The following is a 13,875-nucleotide window of genomic DNA, read 5'->3' on the forward strand; positions in this document are numbered from 1 at the left end:
CGTCTCCCGCACAAGAGACCAAAAGATAAGAACCCCAGCTGATCATCTCCAGCTGATCGTCCGAGCACAATCACGTTGACTGACTGACTAAAGACTTGAAACAGACGGAATTTTCATGACTGGCATGTCTTGAAGAAATCTTACTATCCATTATCAAGAACCCATACTATTCCCATAGTTCATTGTTCTTCGGTACGGAGGATCGTCACGCTAACTACTTTCTTTCCCCTTTCTTCTGAGGCTATGCATTTCAATCGACAATCACCATGAACTGTCTATCTAGGCCTGGACCTTATGGCTGCCTAAAGATGATTCATTATTGAACAGGGATGAAGAAGATGCAATTCCAATCGGATGAAAAGCCCTAGATATTGGGCGGTGCTGCAGTATTCAGTACAGTACGCGACTACAACCAGGCAGACCGCCGGGCGCACTGCAGAGCAGAGCCGCGAATGACGCAAGCGAGCACGGAATAAGGATCATTGAAGTTTAATTCCAGCCAGGGTGTTGCAAAATTGAGGTCAATCAGGCTTGCCTAGAACACACGTGCATCAGAATGTACCACACTTAAACCTAAAGAATAGTGTTTAACAATGGAGTTACAGACAAAGAGATGATCATCACAAGGCAAACATTAGATTAAAGCCTATAGATTCTACCATTCATCCATCTCATAATGCATCCATAAAATGAGAATCACAATGACACTTAAACCGCCCTTCATTCCACTCATTACCATTTCATAGATCATAGACCTTGGAATCCTCCCAACGTGACTAGCAGATCATCACCAGGTGACGACCTCATTGAGCACATTCAAATTTTGCTTGACTTTCGAATCACTCTGACCAAGGTGGGAAAGCACATCAATCAACTTGGTCAGGATAGGCTCAAGCTCAACACCAAGGGCAATGGGATTGAGGATACTACCAAGCTCGGTGTTCTTCGAACACCCGCTCGCCGTTTTACCGGCAAAGGCAGCTTTGACAAAGTTGATCACATCCGGGAGAGCAACCACCTCCGTTGTCGCGTGACCACCCGTGGCGAAAGTGGTGAATTTGACATCGACTCCATTGCTACACCACGACTTGACCATCGTGGACGCATTAGTGTAAGGAATGACCTCATCTTGCGTCCCGTGGTAAACAAAGACCGGCGCAGTGGGCATCTCCGTCTTATTAACGCCCAGCATGTTCTTGCTCAGGATTGCTTGGATTGTCGGTTGGTAGAGCAGACGGTCACCCAGGCTTTGAAAATCCGTGGACAGCAAAGACATCTCGGGAAAGGCGATCAAATCTCCGACCGCGCAGGTCGTCCTTGCCGTCTCCAGAGCTTTGGCACCCTTTGGAGTCATGATGCTTTCGATAATTGGGTTCAGTTCGGCACCATAAGCACTGGGCATCGCCAGACCCACAACAGCAGCAGGAAGGAACCCGCTGAAGAGCGTGTTATCGACGAAGACCAATGTACCAGTCAGGTTGGCAGGTGTCCCGCCCTGCACCCAGCCCTTGATGTTCAACTCGGGGGCATAAGTGGGCTGCAGGGAAGCTGCCCAACCGGTTGCAATGGCACCACCCGAGTACCCAGTACCCACGATCATAGGCGTGGCAGTGGACAGGCCTAATGTTTTGAAGTTGGAAACGGCTCGCATACTATCCAACACACCCATTCCCTCCAAGTGGCCCGGGCCAAAGGCTGCATCAGGTCCCTCGTAGTCGGGCGAGGTGACGATGTAGCCCATGAGCAGGTAGACTTGCAGAATCAACTGCTCGGCGGAGGAGATGATGTCGGTCTGCGCGGCGCCAAGCTGGTAATTGTAGCTCGGATTGCAGATGGTTGCTGAGCTATCGTACGCAGTGTGGAATGACAAAAACCGGTCTTTCTTCGCGTTCAAGGGCACGAAGATGGTCGTCACGCCAGCAATAGCCGAACCGTTGATGGACGTCGTGCGGTACAGCAATTGGTATGCCTTGACAGGGTCTGGTATCAATCCCAGGAAAGCGACACTAATCTCACGATCACGCAAAATGGTACCATGCGCCTGGGACTCGAAGCCAGTTGGTGGCTGATAGAACGGGTCATCGGCTGGAGCCTGGGGAATAGAGCGCGACAGCCGCATAGAAGCTGGTCGAGCAGAAGCAATAGCCAGCATGAAAGCCACAACGGCCATCACGACCAGGCGTACCGAGCCACGAAAGGAGGCCATATTGATCAGGATCCTCTTCAGCTAGGAGTCAAGCTTCTGAAGAAACAAGTCTTGAATGATTCCCACATCACACACAACCAAGCCGGAGGGAAAGGCCATAAATATTCACCATCCGCTGGACCCAGTGAATGTGACGATAGCCTCCTACCGAGGCAGCTTAGCCCGAACTTTTGGGCGCGGTGATCCCCATTTCCCTTTCCCCTGGAGTCCCTCCTCGTTCCTGCGCCAGTCATCCCCAAAACGACCAATCCATGAGTTGCATCCCCCTCGTAACGGAAGTCTATAACCCCGGACAGGGTGTCATCAACATGACCGATATTTTCCGGCCATCGTGCCAAAATGTCAGGTGTTCTGGTGAAGAAACTCTGGTGTTCCTGATCCAATTTTGCGCTGTGGGCGGTTCTGGGGTGTGGATCACGGAGAATAAACCACTGGAGAACGAGAGATCGGCGGTGACCCCGCACTCTTGGGGTAAGCCCCCATACTCATAGTAAGCACCCCATAAGTCCCATAGTAATCCTGGTTGTGATCGACATTGCAAGGCACTGTTTTGGTGGACGGTGGACGGTCTTCGGAGACAAAGTCAATTGCGAGAGGGCTAGGTGAGATGGTGATCGGGGTGATAGATAAGCCGACGACGAACGATCTTGAGTCTTTATTGAGTCCTTGACATGTGCCTGCTTATAAGGGTTTCGGACTTAAGTCAATCATTAGGTTACTGGAAACCGGAACAGCTTCGGGGTTTGTTATCGAGGAATCGTATTTCTACCGTATTCGAAGCGATGTGTGCCATGGACTTTCTTTAGTTCAAGAAGCACGGGATTTGCTACCAACTGGGTAAGGCTTCTCGAAGAAACCTTCGGTTAGCGGGGCCGCCTAGGAAGTCGGTGAATATTTTGAAGATGCTTCTACATCCAGCCCATTTTTTACTCTCTACCTAGAATCTGGGGCCGGGGCTCATACATCAGATCGCGCTGGCCGAGAATACAGTGGCAGTTCGAAAGGCTGTGTCTGTAAACTAGAGAAACGGACCAACCAAGCATGCTTCATTCACCCTTACTTGAGAGATCTCTCTAAATTTCTTCCAAATCAGCTCTTTTGATGCAAAGATGCTATCTCTATGGTATATCATTCAACTAGTGACTGCTAAAAAATGATCTTGGAAATCTATCAGCGTTTCAAATTTGATATGTATATTGGACCTGCTGGGGTTCGCCCGCTTCCATACCTAGGTTTTGTACCTGCACCGAGCATTTCTGCAGCTTGAGGTGGGGTATTTACTTATTGGGAAGAGATATATAGCCTCGTAAAATGACTCAATTATCTACTTGGATCAATTTGGACACCGGTGTCGCGGAAATTAGAGGGAAAACAGCACCGTCCGGGGTAAAAGATATCTATCGGCTTCGTTCCTAGGCTCGCGGCACAGGCGGGTAGTGTCACCTATCTCTGTCGGGATTAATTGTAAATTTTAGCTTCCAGACCAGGAATAATCTCCAAATCCTTCTCCCCGTAAGTGTATTTCCCATCCTTCGACACCTTAACATCCTTGTGGCGGCGTTGTTGCTGAGTCTGTCGCACCTTGACCCACTGCTCCATAGTCAGATGTTGCCCAATCTCAGTGAAAGCATTCTGCGTGAGACCAAGCCGATTCAGCAAGGGACTGTTCTGAATCGGGTCCAGAACAACATGGTTATTAGGACTAGGGGAAGAGAAGAGTCAGATACGAAAATTCCATGGCTGCACAAACCATCCATCCAGGTCTTGTCCAAGGGTACTGTACTCACCGGGCAAAGTATAGAACACCCAGCCGATCGACATGTGCCTGGTCTGCAGGGGGAGTGTGTACACGGTGAACACTAGACTTGATCAAGCCACCAGTAAGAGCTGTCAATGCATCACAGGTGTTAATCGTAATAGTCCCGTCCTGCGGGCGCACCCACTTCCAATCCCCATCTGAGTTGAGGATCTGAAGGGCAGCCACAGGCTGACGGAATAGTAGGGTTATCGAGCCTAGATCGGTGTGGCCGGGGGTATAGAGGCCGCCGACTTTTTCGTTTTCTTCCGGGCTGCGGGCTGCGTAGTGCATGTAGCGTAGATGGTCTTCGCCCTTGATGTTGTATTGGTGGTCGCGGACCAGTTGGTCCTCGTCTGGTAGTTCGAGGAGGATGGCGAAGAGACGGAGGAGCTTTTCTACTACTTCAGTGTGGCATTTCTGTAGAACATTGTCGTGAGTTCCTGGTTTTGAAGGAAGATGAGATGTGTATGTTTAGTATACATACGCGACTGAAAGCCTCAATCTCGGCGATATTCTCTAACAGCACTGGTGGTTGCTGCCTCTCATGATAGCCATCAAATTTGGGGATATTGTAAACTTGCACATTATCCTTGACTCCATTCCCGAGGCTACATCTTTGGTAAGGATGAATAATATGATGACTTTCGCGAGTGGGGTCTCACATGCGATGACCGGCAGGTCGATATCCATTGTACTCCCCCCTGGCAAGGTCATCCGCGTTATGATACTTGAGCTTCTCCTCGAGGGGCAAAGCATAAAATTCGCGGCCGAGAGCAAATTGCTGATCAACTTCTTCCTGGCTGATGTTGAAGTTCTTCACATAGAAAAATCCTGTTGAAATTTCCCGGTCAGCTATCACAAATATCATTACTCAAGGATATAAGCTTACCAACATGTTGCACAGCATGCTCTAGCTGTTTTACAAGCTCTTCCTTGCCGCCGGGCTGCTCATACTTGCTCAGATCGAGGGTAACAAGCTCCGCCCAGTCCACTAATTCGTATTAGCGAGAGCTCTATCAAGCCTTGGCTAATAATGGTCGACTCACAAGCTTCCTTGGTCACAGGAACGTGATCGTAACTGTCAATGATCTTTCCCGGCATATCGAAGTTGATGTTTTGTATTTTCCAGACGTTGTGGCTTTATCGAATCTTGTCTCCACCCAAGTCATGTCCAACACCATCACCATGGAAGCGTGATACCGCATATAAAACCAAAATATCGGCACAAACAACCGATCTCAACCCCGCACGATTCGGCAAACTACCCTGATCGATAAAGAAAGCACGTCATAAATCTGTCCGCATTAGTCGTGCGATAACGGGGTATATTCGGTTGGTGAGAACCCTTTGAAACTGGGGCCTGCTCACGCCATACTTCGTCAGCATGTCGCGGTCATTGACTGGACCCGTGCTGTTCTGCATTAACCGCCTATCGTTTCAATTCTCAGCTTTTTGATGCATTAGCTTCATCCCGCATTTCCATTCCTTTGTTCTGAAATGTTTTTGCGATGGTTGGCACGGACAGACTCCGAGTGTTATCACGATGGCGACACTATGTGGATGAATTACATTGAGGACCACGAATGATATAGTGGCAGACACAAGCACCGGTTCTTAAAGAGTTTAGCTATATAATTACCCACAATGTGTTTTTTATTCTACAAATCTATCCGCACAGCGAACGAAATCTCACCCATAGGTGCCGGGGAGACATAGCTATGGCTGAAGCAAAGCCCAGGCCCAGGGACTCCGCCCTTGGAGTCTTCAAGGAGGTTTTCAACTGGTACCCGTCTCACTATCCGTCGGAAGAGAGAAGGTATATCAAATCCCTCCGTCATGTGTTTAGGCGAGGAAACTGATCTTCCTCCAGGTTATTGTTCAAACTAGATTTGTCGATCTTGGTATTTGCTTGTCTATGCTGTAAGCCTGACTTGTTGTCCAGATTTGTACCTCTCGCTAATATAACTTAGTCTTTGTGAAGTATCTAGGTATGCTCATGGTTGGAGTGTTTTGAAGAAGTCAATCTGACTGGTGATGAACAGATCAGACAAATATCAGCAATGCCTATGTTAGCGGACTCAAAGAGGACTTCTCCCTCCATGGGAATGAACTGAACTACTTCAATGTCTGCTACTTCACAGCCTATGTTGTGTTCCAAGTTCCCGGCTTACTGTTGATGTCGCGTCCCAAACTGTATGTTGAGATAGCAGATCTTTCGCCACAATAAGCAACCAACTAACCTTACGAAACTAGCGCGCGATGGCTGCTCCCTGGACTGGAAATATTGTGGGGGATCTGCACCTTCGCTCAAAGCCGCGTCACCAGCGTCAACCAGATCTATGCCCTTCGATTCCTAGTTGGCATGCTAGAAGCGCCAGTTTTTGCTGGGACTCATTTCATCCTCGGTAAGCATTCTATCAGCTACCTAATGATAAAAAGAGCTTTACTAATCAGAAAAAACACAGGCTCCTGGTATTCAGGCCCAGAACTCTTCAAGCGTGCCGGCACCTGGTTTATCTGTAATGCACTCGGTACCATGGTTAGTGGCTATCTACAGGCAGCTGCCTACACCAATCTCTCCGGGGTAGGTGGCATGCCAGGATGGAGATGGCTGTTTATCATTGACGGCATCTTCACGATTCCCGTGGCCTTGCTTGGCTTCTTTATCTTCCCGGGTGTCCCAGACTCTCCTCGACCTTTCTATCTGACAGAGAGCGACATAAACTTGGCCAAGGAGAGACTGGCCAGAGCGAAGATTCGTCGACCGGGGAAGTTGAGTGCGGATGTCTTCAAGCGTAGCTTGAAGCGCTGGCATATCTGGGTGTTCATTTTCTCCTACGCGTACGTATACGACTTCACGGAGGTGGTGCTTGAGTATCGGTTGTGAGAACTAACATCAATGGCTTGATGACTAGATGCATGATCATTTGCTCTTATCCCATGAGTTATATGAATCTGTGGCTCAAGGCTGAAGGTTATTCGGTTACTCAAATTAATCAATTACCGACGGTCATGTATGCGATTAATATTGTTGCCTCGTGGCTGGGAAGTACACTGGCGGCCATCTACCCCGAATGGGTAATTTTCTCGATTGGTTCAGGATGCTGTTTCTTCTCTGTGATTTGTATGATTGTCTGGTTTATTCCCACCGGTCTAAAGTAAGTTGACTAGCAATCCCCTAGTGCGGATTATGCTAACTTTCCGTTCTGATAGATTCGTTGCATGGTATCTCTTTGGCTTCGCTGGCTGCTTGAGTCCCATCTTGTATTCGACCGTGAATACGATCGTTAAAGATGATTCTGAAGAGCGAGCATTGATTTTGGTATGGTTTGATCAAGGTTCTGTAAATAACTTGGCTAACTTTGACAGGGATCTATGATGACCTTTGGCTACTCTTTCAACATCTGGGTCCCGCTTCTACTTTTTCCGACTGCAGGCCCTTATGGCGCCCCGCGGTGGAAGAAAGGATGGCCCGTGTCGCTTGTGTTTTTCTTTTTGCTCTGGGCTGGTTTCATGACAGCCGTTATCCTCCACCGACGGTATGTACATTTTGCTGAATGCAAGGAAGACCGGCTGTACTAACTGTTCTTTCCAGCGAGAAACGAAGGGAAGCTGCCTTGGCTGCCCAGGAAGGTACTGATGAGGACGTGGAAACCATTATTGTTGACCGGGACGCGCATGCTAAAGGCGTGTCAAAGGACTAGATTGGTGGAACGCATGAGGTATATCAGCCTAGAGCTATTAAGCGGGGTCAACCTTGATCATTGAAAGTATGATGTGCTAGTCAACCTGGTGATAACATTGCTCATTGAAGTGTAGTCCCGCTACCTTCAACACTGTGTAACTATGAGTGGAACATACTTCTACCTGTTCGGGCGTCGGCAAGGGCAGGGCCAGATTAATTACGATTAGAAACCCTGGTAGACTTGCTGAGGTCCTAGGTAAGTCTGTATATCCACGGCCTATTCTTAGAGTAGAGATGGCGCGGTAATGGCGGACATTAATCTGTTGGGAGTGCGGGGGAATGGAAGCTCCTCCTGTAGATCGAGGAATGTCACGCAGATGCAAAAGAACCTCTCCGGCTCTCTAATATGCATCACCGCACCAGCCATCAGCAGTTCCCCATTCCCCCACGGGCTCAATCGGCTCGGATCTGATCGTCAGCCCCCGTCCACCTCTCATGGGGCCGCATGGAGGGACGTGCGGCCCGTCATTGGCCAGAACATGAAGAGGGTCCACGATCCATGGACCGAGCATGACGGAGGGCAACGATACAGAAATCTAAGAAATCCACGGGAATCCCGAGTAACCCGATTCTCGACCAACTCGACACGCTCGACCACGCCGTGAACTTTGCTCCGTCGCGATCGCGCCTCGTTCCCCTCCTCGTTCCCCTCTCTGTCAGCAGGAGAGACCCGAGTCCTTCCGCAAGACACCTCGCACATAAGGACAAGTCATCGCCACCGCGTATGCCCTATCCTTGCGAAACCCCACAATCGAATTTGTGTCACCGCGCATATATTGCAAATCTCATCGGAATCGCATCGTGAACAGCCCCAAAACGCGTCGATTTATCCCGAATCGACACTCCCACCCTCAGTCCGAACCCTCCCCCCAGAATTCTCTTATCACCTAGCTTCCCCGTCGCAGTTCACCCCGGTCGAGGTGACAGCGACGCTCCGGCGCGGGCTTGATAAGAGATTCTGCGATACGACCACTCCGGGCACATGAGTAGCAAGCTTTGGGAATATTTCATTCAAGATGATGTGGAGAGCTTCAGACGGTACATCGCGAACGCGACGTTCGCGGGTCCGCGAGCCTCTGGAGTGTCTAGCGCAGCTGCTGCGGCCGCAGCGGCGAGTCTGTCGTCAAAGACTGGAAGCCCCGGGTCAATGATCGCATCGTCGCCTAATCCAACGAAACAAAGGAAAACATCAGCCGCATCGCCAGGAACCTCTCTACCCGACCGATCTGGATTTCCACGCGGCAACACGGCTTTGTCGCGCGCCGATGTCAATGCTCGCGATCACTTTGGCAGGACACTCTTGCACCATATCGCCTCCTCACCGAAGCCCACAGCTGCGAGCTTTGCGCGCGCGCTGCTTGAAATTCCGTTCCTTGATATATATGCGCAGGACTGGGAGAGTGGATGGACCGCATTGCACAGAGCTCTGTATGCCGGCAATGCTACCATTGCTCGAGCGTTGATGGCGCGGGACATGCGGGATATGACGGATTATAGTAAACCGGGGCACACAAGTCAAAGTGGGAGTTTGATCAAGATCAAGGATCGTGAGGGTTACAGCCCGTTCGATGTCTACGGGTCTACCATTACATCTCGGGATATCAAGCAGATGGTCTCGTCAGCAAGATGGCCGGGGTCGATGGTCCCCGACATCGAGGGTAGTGACGTTGCTTCCAACCCTGGCTCAAATTACGGAGAGGAAGGTGAAGATGGCGCATATCTTGCGCGAAGTGCTCTAAAGTCGCGGTCCGACTTCTCCGCCGACGAGGTCTTCACTCTCGGCAGTAATAAGAACCTGAACCTTGGGCTTGGGGATCAAGATGATCGACAGTTTCCAGAGCGAATCGTACTGAAACGCCCTGATCATTTGCTGTACCGATTCTACCGCGAATACCAGGAGCAGATGGAACAGCTTGGTCTCGAGGATCTCGTTGACCATAGCAATCCGAACGAACTCCCGACCGTCATCAAAAACAAGCCAATGAAGCTTCAAAATATGTTCATGTCAAAGCTGCATACTGCCGTCATTACGGATGACCCGGAAGCCAACCTCTTTATGTGTGGCTTCGGGCCCGGTGGTCGTCTTGGAACCGGTGATGAATCTACCCGGTTCAGCTTTGTATGTATTGAGACAGGCGGGTTGACAGGGAGAAAGGTCATGTCCGTTGCGCTCGGTCAAGACCATAGTCTGGCTATTACTGAGTTTGGTGAGATTTTCAGTTGGGGTAGCAACAAGTTTGGTCAACTCGGATACAGTCTACCCAGGACAAGCAATAAAAACGATGTCCCTATTCAGTCAACGCCACGACAGATCTTCAACCCTTTCAAGAAGGAGACTATCATTGGGGCTGCTGCTTCCTCTATTCACTCGGTCGTTTTCAGCAACTCGGGCCTCTACACGTTTGGTAAAAATGAGGGCCAACTAGGCCTAGTTGACTCCGACGCGCGATCACTCGAAGTTCAGACAACCCCAAGACGTGTTGGCGCTTCTCTCTTCAAGTGCCCAATTCAGATGGTATCGGCTATCGACCGTGCCACGGCGGTACTCCTACAGAACCACGAGGTCTGGGTGTTCTCCCAGTATGGCTACTCTAAACTCTCATTCCCTCTCGAAGCAAGCTCGAGATTCATCCGGGATAGCTTCATGGCGACGCGATACGACAGCTCCGTGAATCACGTCGTCAAGCTCGCCTGTGGCGGCAACACAATCTGCGCCCTCGCTAGCTCTGGTGATGTCTTTACTGTCCATGTGAACAAATCAGAAGATCCTTCAACCCAAACATCCACCACAAACCCTGCCAAGATTCGCAACTCCCTGGCTGCTCCTGAGCGAGCTTGGTCTGTCAAAAAGTCTCACATGGCTGCAAGTGATGTTGATGTCGGTCAAGACGGATCCATCATCATTTGCACCACGTCAGGCTCAGCTTGGAGGAAAGAAAAGCGAACGAAGAACAGGGAGGGTGTTTCGAAAGATTACAAGTTCGCTCGAATTCCGGGACTGTCCAGGGCTGTGGCCGTACGCAGCAATGCCTTCGGAGCATATGCGGTTGCGCAGCGTGACTGTGATGTGACCAGAGAACAGATTCACATTGACAGCAGTACCCTCTGGGATGATATCCTACCTCTCTCGCCGTTTGTCACTCCTAACTTTGACGATGTAGAGGCAATTCTGGAAGGAGATGCTACCGACAGCCCAATGCCTCTCTCTTCTGCAGCGCTTATCAAAAGGGCAATCCTCATGTCATCCGAAATCGAAACCCAATTTCTGTCTGTCCGCTCTGAGGGAACAGTGTGGATGACCAGCTCCGTATCTGACGCACGGATACCAGTGCACGAGTTCCTTCTAGCTGGCCGCAGTCCTGTCCTTCGGAAAGCGTTGCAAGACTTCCGCGAGTCCTATTACGCTTCTGTGCCCGATGTCTTTGACATTGAGTACGGTAAGGATGGGATCACTCAAATTCGGCTTCTTGGTACGGATTTCTTGACTGTCATGAATGTCGTGTTCTTCATGTACACCGATGGCATTCTTGACGTCTGGCATCAAGCCAGGAGCTCGCCCGAGAATGCCACTCGGTACCGTCAGGTTCGCCTTGAGATCATGAAGGTTGCTACTCATCTCGGTCTCTCAATGCTGGAACGCGCTGCGAGGTTGATGGTCGAGCCTCAGAAGAGCTTGAAAATGGACATGGCTCATGCGATCAACCACCCTTCGTTTTTCAGCGATGCGGATGTGGTTGTTGACTTGAACGGCGACTCTGTCAAAGTCCACAGCCAAGTGGTCTGTCAAAGATGCCCTTTCTTCGATGCTCTGTTCCATGGCCGCTCTGCGGGCGGGTGGATTGCGTCTCGTCGAAAAAATTCTTCAGAAAAGGTGCATGTCGACCTCAAGCACATCAATCGGTCTACCTTTGACTTTGTCTTGCGTTACCTCTATGCTGACACTGAAGAACAACTGTTCGATCAAGTCCGAACCAAGTCACTTGATGATCTCATCGATTTGCTTCTGGATGTCATGTTCGTGGCCAACGAATTGATGATCGACCGCTTGTCGCAAATTTGTCAAAAGATGCTTGGTCGATTCGTTCATACTAGGAATATTTCCTATCTTCTCAGTTCGGTCGCGCCGATCTATGTCTCCGAGTTCAAAGAGGCTTCCTTGGAGTACATTTGTCTAAATCTTGAGGCCATGCTTGCCAATCGTTACCTGGAAGATCTGGACGAAGACATTCTTACAATGCTTGACACTGTCTGCCATGAAAATCAATTGGCATGCTTCCCAGTCTCGCGCGGTCGCAACTCAGAAGACTATGTCCTTGAGAAATATCCAGAGCTCGTGAGCTCCGTTGGAATAGACAAACAGCGACGCATCGATGCGATGACCCTACAATCTCGTCTTAGTGAAGTGGAATCGTATGATTACCGACCGCGAGCCTCTGCAAATGACAAGGTCAATGCGTCCCCGTTGGCGCGGAAGTCAAAGGGCAGTGTCTCAAGAGATACCGAAAGCTCCGTCAATAGCCCGATGCTGAAACCGAGACAATCCACCAACGATCTCATGTTCCAGATGGACGATGAAGCTGTGCTTTCACCAGGAGATTCCATCAAAGGAAAAACCGTCATGCGTGGACTTGGCATTGAGAATCGATCTTATCCTGATTCTCCCGCGCTGGGCGCAAGTGTTCCAGAAGGTGAATCACTTGGCGATGGCTCCTTTGACGAAAGAATGTCTTCGTCGCGAGAGGGGCTACTGCCAGAGTCTCCGACTGAAACGCGGGCGATCGCAATGCACAAGAAACGAGCTGTGGCTTCTCATCCTGAATCAGGCTCTGCACCCTGGGGTTCGCCTGTCACCTTAAATGGCAAGAAGGATCTCAGGGATATCATGGGCGAAACTTCACAGTCTAGAGTATCCAATTTGACTCTGGAAATGGAGAATCGACGCGAGAGCAGTGGCAACTTCAACGGCAAGCTGTCCCAGAAGGAGCGCAAGAAGATGCAGCAACAGCAGATGCAGGAGAAGCTTGCCGCACAGCAAGAGGCAAAGTCTGTGCCGAAGAATCCCTGGCAATTGCCTCCTCCAGCAACTCCAGCGACGCCTGTCAAAGACCCCTTGCCTGGCCAAAGCGGACCAAGTACACCAGCATCCGAGCCGTCCAAGACACCTCAAAAGCCCGCCATGACCCTCCGACAAACCGTTGCTGGAACTCCTCCTCCACGATCCAAGCCAATGGCCACACCAGTGAAAACCCAGAACCGCAGCATTTCCGGCAATACACAACCACCCTCTTTCTCCAAACCCTCCCCCTCAGCTCCACCAACCTCCCTCCCCCAAACACTCCCCAAAGCCTCCCCACAACCAGCAATCCAATCCATCCGCCACATCCCACGCCAAGATCCATACATGCGCTCCCCGTCCGGCGGCTCCTTCTCCCTCGCAACCATCCTCCTCCAACAACAATCCGAAAAAGACGAGATCCGCGAAGCAGCCACCGCCAAGCACAACCTGCAAGAAATCCAAGCTGAGCAGGAATTCCAGCAATGGTGGGATCAGGAAAGTAAGCGTGTCCAGGGTCTTCTTGATCCTGAGCCTGAGCCTGAGTCTGCCCAGCAGCAGCAGCCTGCTGGGAAAGGCGGTCGTGGTGGGAAAGCGGGCCCCGGTGCGGCTGGGAGCTCGCGGAAGCGAAGAGGAAATAAGAATGCTGGGCCTGATGGTGCGGGTTCTCAGGGGAATAAGAATACTGCGTCTGCTTCGGTGTCCGGTACGCCAAAGAAGAGTGTGAATGTTAATGGGTCTGCTCCGGTGCCTGTGCAGGGAAGTGTGGGCGGGAATCATTCTTCTGGTGCCGGAGGTGGAAAGAATGGTCGACGTGGGGGTGGAAATCAGCGTGGAAGGGGAAAGGATCGAGGATAAACGATGTTCTTTTTTTTGGAAATGCTCCACTCCTTCTTTGTATCTTCTTGTTAGGACATGTTGGCCTTGAGTCCACTGTCCTTTTTGTTGTGCCTTTGGAGATGATGTTGATAACGTCCTGTTTACACCCAAGTTTCTATCTTGTTATTTCTCTTTCTCGGATCCTGGAATACAGGCTTCGCAATCACACTGGACAAATTGGCGTTTCGGTTGAT

At 50.4% G+C, this 13,875-nt stretch overlaps 5 protein-coding genes across 5 annotated transcripts; 3 read left to right on the forward strand and 2 right to left on the reverse strand.

The window, feature by feature from the left end:
• Positions 1-787: 787 nt before the first annotated feature.
• On the reverse strand, positions 788-2,206 carry N7473_003009 (uncharacterized protein; the record flags this gene model as incomplete). The annotated part of the gene is made up of 1 exon (XM_057148949.1): positions 788-2,206. The coding sequence occupies one exon, from the start codon at positions 2,204-2,206 to the stop codon at positions 788-790; it is 1,419 nt and encodes a 472-aa protein (XP_057012603.1).
• A 308-nt stretch (positions 2,207-2,514) lies between these two features.
• N7473_003010 (uncharacterized protein) lies at positions 2,515-2,812 on the forward strand (the record flags this gene model as incomplete). The annotated part of the gene is made up of 2 exons (XM_057148950.1): positions 2,515-2,677; positions 2,721-2,812. 2 exons carry the CDS (start codon positions 2,515-2,517, stop codon positions 2,810-2,812), a joined length of 255 nt encoding a protein of 84 aa, XP_057012604.1.
• Positions 2,813-3,664: 852 nt separating this feature from the next.
• On the reverse strand, positions 3,665-5,105 carry N7473_003011 (Clavaminate synthase-like protein; the record flags this gene model as incomplete). Its single annotated transcript, XM_057148951.1, has 6 exons — positions 3,665-3,908; positions 3,994-4,421; positions 4,489-4,612; positions 4,667-4,835; positions 4,894-4,995; positions 5,051-5,105. The coding sequence occupies 6 exons, from the start codon at positions 5,103-5,105 to the stop codon at positions 3,665-3,667; spliced, it is 1,122 nt and encodes a 373-aa protein (XP_057012605.1).
• A 617-nt stretch (positions 5,106-5,722) lies between these two features.
• N7473_003012 (uncharacterized protein) lies at positions 5,723-7,708 on the forward strand (the record flags this gene model as incomplete). The annotated part of the gene is made up of 10 exons (XM_057148952.1): positions 5,723-5,820; positions 5,875-5,924; positions 5,975-5,992; positions 6,047-6,197; positions 6,258-6,409; positions 6,470-6,845; positions 6,920-7,162; positions 7,218-7,326; positions 7,374-7,543; positions 7,600-7,708. The coding sequence occupies 10 exons, from the start codon at positions 5,723-5,725 to the stop codon at positions 7,706-7,708; spliced, it is 1,476 nt and encodes a 491-aa protein (XP_057012606.1).
• Positions 7,709-8,731: 1,023 nt separating this feature from the next.
• On the forward strand, positions 8,732-13,660 carry N7473_003013 (BTB domain and ankyrin repeat protein; the record flags this gene model as incomplete). Its single annotated transcript, XM_057148953.1, has 1 exon — positions 8,732-13,660. One exon carries the CDS (start codon positions 8,732-8,734, stop codon positions 13,658-13,660), a length of 4,929 nt encoding a protein of 1,642 aa, XP_057012607.1.
• Positions 13,661-13,875: the final 215 nt, after the last annotated feature.

This window comes from Penicillium subrubescens (genome assembly GCF_028828155.1).
Source record: "Penicillium subrubescens strain IBT 31985 chromosome Unknown utg000002l_segment0_segment0, whole genome shotgun sequence".
Taxonomy (NCBI): domain Eukaryota; kingdom Fungi; phylum Ascomycota; class Eurotiomycetes; order Eurotiales; family Aspergillaceae; genus Penicillium; species Penicillium subrubescens.